Source organism: Borostomias antarcticus, assembly GCF_949987555.1.
Source record: "Borostomias antarcticus genome assembly, chromosome: 2".
Classification (NCBI taxonomy): Eukaryota; Metazoa; Chordata; class Actinopteri; order Stomiiformes; family Stomiidae; genus Borostomias; species Borostomias antarcticus.
In genome coordinates, this window is record NC_140235.1 from 24,901,786 (window position 1) to 24,909,285 (window position 7,500).

General features: G+C 50.2%; 1 protein-coding gene across 1 annotated transcript in view; it reads right to left on the bottom strand.

The window, feature by feature from the left end:
- LOC311318019 (receptor-type tyrosine-protein phosphatase mu-like) overlaps positions 1-7,500 on the bottom strand; it is a gene marked incomplete at its 3' end in the record, with an annotated part of 215,199 nt that overhangs the window by 21,206 nt on the left and 186,493 nt on the right. The window contains 3 exon segments of the mRNA XM_084449200.1: positions 1,466-1,542; positions 2,172-2,259; positions 6,379-6,572. Coding sequence (XP_084305326.1) covers positions 1,466-1,542; positions 2,172-2,259; positions 6,379-6,572 — 359 coding nt within the window.

Sequence of the window (7,500 nt, forward strand, 5' to 3'; positions counted from 1 at the left end):
AGGAAATGTACTTTCTAGTTTATATTGATGACCACAGCTGCAGTCTACTAGAACTGGCTACAGCATATTAGAGCTGACTACAGTAGACAACAGCAGACTAGAACTGACTACAGCAGACTAGAACTGACTACAGGAGACTAGAACTGACTATAGCAGAGTAGAACTGACTACAGCAGACTAGAATTGACTATAGCAGAGTAGAACTGACTACAGCAGACTAGAACTGACTATAGCAGAGTAGAACTGACTACAGCAGACTAGAACTGACTACAGGAGACTACAACTGACTAGAGCAGATTAGAACTGACTAGAACAGACTAGAACTGACTAAAGCGGACTAGAACTGACTAGAACTGTCTAGAGCAGAATAGAGCAGACTAGAACTGACTATAGCAGACTAGAACTGACTAGAGCAGACTGAGTTCAGTAATGTACTCTAGCCGTATCACGTCCTCTCAGATAGATGATTAGACTAATGCTTTATGCAGACACACACACCCAGTCCCCCATCATGCACTTCACGTGCTTCATGGGAACAGTGGAGCAGCCTCTCAGAGGAGAAGGCAGGGTACAAACGTCCTCGTCTGAGATGCTAATGCGCGCGCGGAGACGAGATGACTAACGCTCAGGGATTAATGGATCATATTCGACATCATTTCCTGCTAATCAGCCTAATCAAGAGGCCCCGAGTCGACGGAAACAACCTTTTAAGTATGCAAATATACAGAAGAAACATTAAGGGGGGCGAGACACAGAAAGCTGTTAGAAAAGAGAGAGCTCTTTAGCAGGTTGACGAGAGGCAGGAGAACACGCTGACTGGGAGGAGGAGAGGAGGGAGAGAGAGGGGGGGGCAGGAGGGGAGGACGACACAGGGAGGAGGGGTGGAGGAGGAGGGGAAGCGGTTGAGCAAAACCAGGCGCAGTGACAGAAGTGTAGAGACGGGTGGAAGAGAGGAGGAGGAGGAGAAGGGTAGAAGGAGAGGGAGTTGGGGAGGAGGGCAGAGAGGGATGGGGGAGAGATAGAGGAGAGGAGGGTCAGAGGAGGACAGGGATTGGGGGGGATGGAGACAGGCGGAGGGAGGGGTTCGCTGGCGGGAAGAGCAGTGATCAACATGCAGGGTGGCGCGGAGCCAGGGGAACTAACATTGACTCTGTCAACACACACACAGGCAGAGAGGGGGGGGGGGGTCCGGCGGTCCCCTGATATGTATGCGTGTGCGTGTTTAAGTCTGGTACTGGAAATCAAAGGCAGATCTGCTGACATGGTGTCTGGATCAATGGTGTTACACCTAGAGAGAGAGAGAGAGAGAGCGCGAGAGAGAGCGCGAGAGAGAGAGATGGAGGGAGAGATATAGGAGTGATAGAGATCCACCCCAGCACTCACAGATGAGAGAGGTGACGCAATGGAAAACTTAAGCTGTCCTTATCATCATCATCATCATCACACACACACACACAGAACTCACGTCTACGTAGTTGGAGTTGATGTAGTCTGAGGTCGTCTCTCCCTCCTGAGGCTGCAGGCGCACACGGGAGTGGTCGTCTAAACAAGAACAACAACAACAACTACATTGTTAATGAACAACAACAACATCACATTAATACTGATGGGCTAAAGAAGAAGGTGGTTTTAAAGGATAACTCACATCAGCACGACCACACATAATATACCAGAAAACCTCGCTGGCTCACTGGACAGCAGACAGACCTCAGGTACTTAACTCTACACCTCTCATCTCTGTATGTGATACATGTTATATATATATGTGACTGTACAGTAGGTGATAGAAATGTGATGTTTATCTCAGCATGACTGTACATGTGATCATCAGCCTAGTATGATGTCATTGTGTTTATCACATGAGTAATGAATTAAACATTTAACTGATCTGGGAGGCTCCTATCCACTCTCCTCTTCCTGTCCTGTCACCACGGTGACACAAACCCAGCCTGACTGGTGCTAATCACAGCCCCGCCCATGCCACACGTGCCCCCGAGCCTCATTCGCTGCCACTCGGGATACAAGGCTATAATTGGCTGGCTGCTCATTTGCAGGGACAGGAAGTACGGCGGATGAAATGACGGGGGGGGCGTGTGTGTGTGTGCGTTGTCGCACCCACACATACTCTTCCAACACAAAACCTGCCTGTTTGTTTGTTCGTTTGTACATACACGCAATGATGTTTCCATAGCGGTTCTTCATCCTGTTCTCATCCTTTTTGGCCGAATCCCATGGAGCTGACTGACCCTCGAAAAAACTCTGGAGAGAGAGAAAGAGAGAGAGTGAGAGAGAGAGATAATTTAATCTACTGCAGGTAATTTACATGTTATATTGTTTTTTGCTCTAGGGGAAAAAAGGAGGCAAAGAGTTTGTTAAAAGAAGGATCTAGAAAGAGGTCATCTGGTGAACAGACAGCTGAGACACTGGCTGCATCCCAAACAGTAGGCAACTGCCTGCTGCCTTGCTGTCTAGCGAGGCAGTATCCTTTGGAGGCAGTTTTTCTCTGAAGTTGCCTGGAAAGGAGTCTGGATTGTGATGGCTCTCTGGCCCGTTATGGGTAACCCTCTGTGTTCTGTTTTCCAACCAAGCAGGTAGGCTACCCAGTGGGCAGGGCAGGAGCCCAATCAGGACAGTTGGGGACATCTGCCTGGTTGTCCTGTACATCTTAAAAGGCGTTCCAGGCCACAAGCTCACTCTCTCCACCAGCAACATTACTGTGGGTTTGTTTTTGTTTGGTTATTCTACACCATACAACACACTCCTCACCCTACTTTCCACTGCATACACTCACCTACACTACTGATACACTAATTATCATACCCCATGAGATTATTGTTTAGCTTTCAGTAGTATACTTTATATTATATTAATATTATTCTTGATTATTTTGATCATACATGGTTTGTTATAGCCAAGAGCCAGGTTATAACAATTGAGACGGACTTCCAAGGAAGCAATGCGTAACGACCTCATGATGTCGCTAAATACCTGTCGGTCAGTCATCACTAAAATATTCTGGAAAAAGTGTTTCCTTTGTAACAGAACTTATCAGTTGTCAAAACGAAAAGCCAACAAACTGGTTGTTATGCTGGCCAGCTAACATGTTCCCAAATAAATACTTGTCTAATACGTTATCCTAGTATTTGACTAGCTGTAGCCATTAAGTCACGAATGGTCCGCTTGAAGGAACAAGTTCGTTTTTTGTATCCTGTTCTTTTAACAACTGCTAAGACAACAATAAAGTAAGCTAGTTACTTTAGCTACGTAGCTAGCTAAAGATATTGGTCCCCAAATCATTTTACAACTTGTTAAGCTCTGTTCCGATGTTTCTGTCCAAAACCCGCAGGTATCTACATGTAGCTACAGTAACTAACGTAGCCTATAGCTAACGTTAGCCTACAGAAGATGAAAACAAACATCAGATCAGATATATAAATGGGTTATTTTGATAAACTGGCCACATTTTGGGAATCTACATGGTTACTTTCTCGCCTGAAAACATAACTTCATAAAGTGACATATTAACAGTCATGGAGACGAAATTGCTCTCCAAAATTGCTCTTTTGGTGGAGCGGGCGCATGGGATTGTGGGATATCTTGACCAACGAAGGATACATTTGTGCGGCCTTCAAAATCTGCCCAGTCAGAGGCGCCTCAGGCAGCATATTAAACATTCAATTGGGACATGACTTGAGGCCTCCCTGCCTCCGAATGCTGCCTAAATAAGTAGCATTTTAGCCGTTTGAGACACAGCCAGTGTATCATGCATCATCGTCGTCATCATCATCAGCATCATCATCGTTGTCGTAGCCTCTACTCCCAGGGGCTGACCATCCTGACAGAAACAGACCTCCAGAGAGACCAGCAGACAGGCAGAGAGGGACAGGCCAGGAGAGAGAGAGAGACAAGGCCTCCAGTCAGAGAGACCAGCAGACTGGTGGAGACAGACATGTCCTCCAGAGAGACTGGCAGATGGGTAGAGAGACACAGGCCATGAGAGAGACAGAGACACACATACACACACACACACACACGCACACCTCTACTCCACTGTAGCAGGAACTCTTCTGAAGGAGCAGTCTCCAGTGAGATGAAGTACCAGAAGATGAAATAAAATGATAAAACACCCAGAACCCCCCCCCCCACACACACACACATACACACGCACATTTGGCGAGAGCCTCATGAATAATGCATTGTGGGAGTGGGAGTTTTGCCATCCTGATCTCGCTGTGCCACACAATTAGGACTAATTATGAAAATACAGCTGAGGGCTGGAGGATTGCTGCTCTCGGCTGTCTGGAAGTACTGCCGAGAGAGAGACCGTCTACTCTCCACCTCCCTCTCCTCTCCCCTCTCTTCACATCTCCTCTCTTTCCTCTCCTCTCTCCCTTCCTCTCCTCCTCTCCCCTCCGGTCTCTCCGTATCTCCTCCCACCCCCTCTCCTCTTCTCCTTTTCTCTCTCTCTCTTCTCTTCCTCTCCTCTCCAGTCTCCCGTAGTGGAAGAGACAGAGATAGGTCATAATGATGTATTGTTATCCAGTTTGGCTGCCACCCCGCCCCCCATCACACCCCCTTCACCAGACATGGACACAGACAATTGATCTGATTAGTCCTGATTGCTAGCAGTAGTGGCTCTTTAACTCAGGAAGCTGCAGCCCTCTTCCCTCTGTCTCTCCTCTCTCTCTTCCTCTCTCTCTCTCTGTCGGGGTGAATGGGAGTGTGAATGCTGTGATGAGCCAGAGAAGCCCTTCTCTCTGTGATTGACGAGGCGCAGCCGTAATGACAGGTGGCCTCTTCGGAGGACAAGGGGACCTGATGTGGTGTTCTTGGAGCCCGGTGACGTGGGCCGAATAGAGACTTCACGCTCTACGCGACAGACCCTGACATCTCATACCTTCTCGCTGTACCTCGCTGTCCTCTTCCTCTCTCCCTCTTTCTTCCTCTTCCTGTCTCTCGCACTCTCTCTCTTCCTCTCCACCCCCTCCTCTCTCAGCGGCTAAGCCCGTGTTTCTATAAGCTGTCCTTTAAAGTGGAGACACAGACAGCTAGCCTGTCACACACACACACACACACACACACACAGAGGGAAAGACTGAGAGATGAGGAGAGATCAGGTGAGGAGAGAAGAGTAGAAGAGAGAGGGTGGAGAGAGGAGGAGAGGAGACCAGGGAGTGGAGAGATGAGGAGAGAGCAGGCGAGCAGGGTAGAGCGGAAGAGAGAGAGGGGGAGAGAGGAGGAGAGGAGAGCCGAGATGTGGAAAGAGACGCCACCCAGTCACACCCACACAAACACATCGACCAATCACAACACTCCAGTCCAGTCATGTAACCAATCGGAGTAAGAGGGGGGACAAGCTAGAGGACAGACAGCTAGCGATGTGTTTCTCTACTTGAGGAGGATCTACTGTGGTTCTACTGTGGAGGTTTCTACTGGAAATCTATGACGAACAACAGATCTAGAAACATCTGGAAACATCTGAGACCAAGAAGCATGTCTTACCTCGTTGATCTGTCCCACAGTTAAAGTATGGATTAACAAGATGCATGGATCAGGGAGAGATTAGAGATTAGAGATTAGAGGGGGGCAGGTGAGATCGGTGATCGACTGGTCATGTCTGACAGCAGTGACCTGCAGTCAGCCAGGAGTAGCAGAGGCAGAGACACACCAGAGTGATTCTATACCTTAAACTGGGGAAGTGGAGGGAGAAACAGTGAAGACACATACTTTCAGATGATTGTGTATCAGAGAGAAAGACAGTTTGTGCATGTGCGTGTAAGAAAGAGGGTGCGGGCGTGCATGTGTGTGTGTGTGTGTGTGTGTGTGGGTAAACCTCTCTGCCTGTGCTTCTGACTGCTAGCTAGACTGTAAGTGTTTATCTATAATGGATAAAGCCCTGAGGGTGGCCCACCAGCCCCAGGCCCTGGCCTCCCCCTGTCTCCCTCTACCCCCCCCCCACCTCTCTCTACCCCCCCCCCCCCTATCTCCTTCTACCTCCCCCTGTCTCCCTCTACCTCTCTCTATCTCCCTCTACCTCCCCCTAACCAGGGGCTGCAGCTGCATTATTGATCCCTGCTAGGGCGGTTGAAGGGTGCAGGCGGGGGGGGGGGGGGGTCTAGTACAGTAAATATTCCATTACAGGTAAGTAACAGCGGGGCCTCCTCACGAACACACACGCACGCACGCACCCCAGATTACGGGGCGAAGACCTATGAAGATGAACGCAGATCCGTTCGCTCTTCTCGAACTCGCCCTGCCTCAGTAAACCGCCCCCCCCCCGCCCTCTTTCTTTCTAGACATGTCCATGTCCTTGTCTTATCGCCCGTCCCTCTCCCCCTCCCTCTATCTGTGTGAGCACGATGAGCGCCGTCTCCTCACCTCGTACTCCTCCTTGAAGCCGTAGCCCTCGGCGCACTTCATCTGGGTGATGTGCTGCAGCAGGTCGGCCACGCGGATGGCGGGGTGCAGCTGGCCCGTCTGGTAGGGAACCTCGCCCGCCTCGCGCTTCTTGTAGCTGTGGGCGTGCGACTGCACCAGGCTGTTGCTCTCGCTGGCCAGCGTGTGGTTCTCGTCTGGAGGGGGGGAGGGGGGGGGGGGCGGGAGGACACGCGCACACACGCATGTTCATACGCACACACGCACGCGGACACAGATGCACACGTACACACACAGCACAGACAGGCACAAGCACACGGTCAGGCAGCCGTACATACACGTGAAAGAGACGCGCACACACACACACACACACACACACACACACACAGACAATCAAACACGCACACGCGACAGACACGTAAGACACACAAACACAGAGACACATAAACAGTGGTTAGGGCTGGAGAGCTAGTGTCCCATACACAGACAGACAGACGGACACACACATTGATGGATGGACACACGGTCACCACGCTATCCAACAGCATGAGAGACTATGAGAGGTGAGAGAGGGGTCACACACACACACACACACGTACGCACACACACACACACACATACACACACACATCATGGTGGACCAGACCAGGTGTTTGACAGTGGTCGACCACGGGGTGAACACACAGAGATAGTGAGTAACTGTCACCAGAACCAGGCCTGGGTCAAAACCATTTGCAAATACGATCAAATACTTTGAGGTGAGTTTGTTTTGGTTTACCTACTACGGCGGAGCCAGAGGAGCAGCTCCGGTCCCAGAGGAGAACTTTTGAAATGAATCAAGCGAACCTCAAATATGTTTCAAATACTTTCAGGTATTTGCGGCGTGTGCTTTTGACCGCGGTCTGGCCATGTGTGTGTCACAGATGGGGGTGATGGTGTCCAAGGTGTGTAACCACAGCGATGGGGGGTGGGGGGGGGGGGGGGGGGTTGAAGGTCTGTGTGTAGTTCTAGCGACGCTACTGTAGACAGCCCTCAGTCCTCACACACTAACTGAACCAATAGGAACCCTCTAATCCACACGACTCAACCGATGGCTGGATGAGGGAGCACGGATGACGGAGGAAC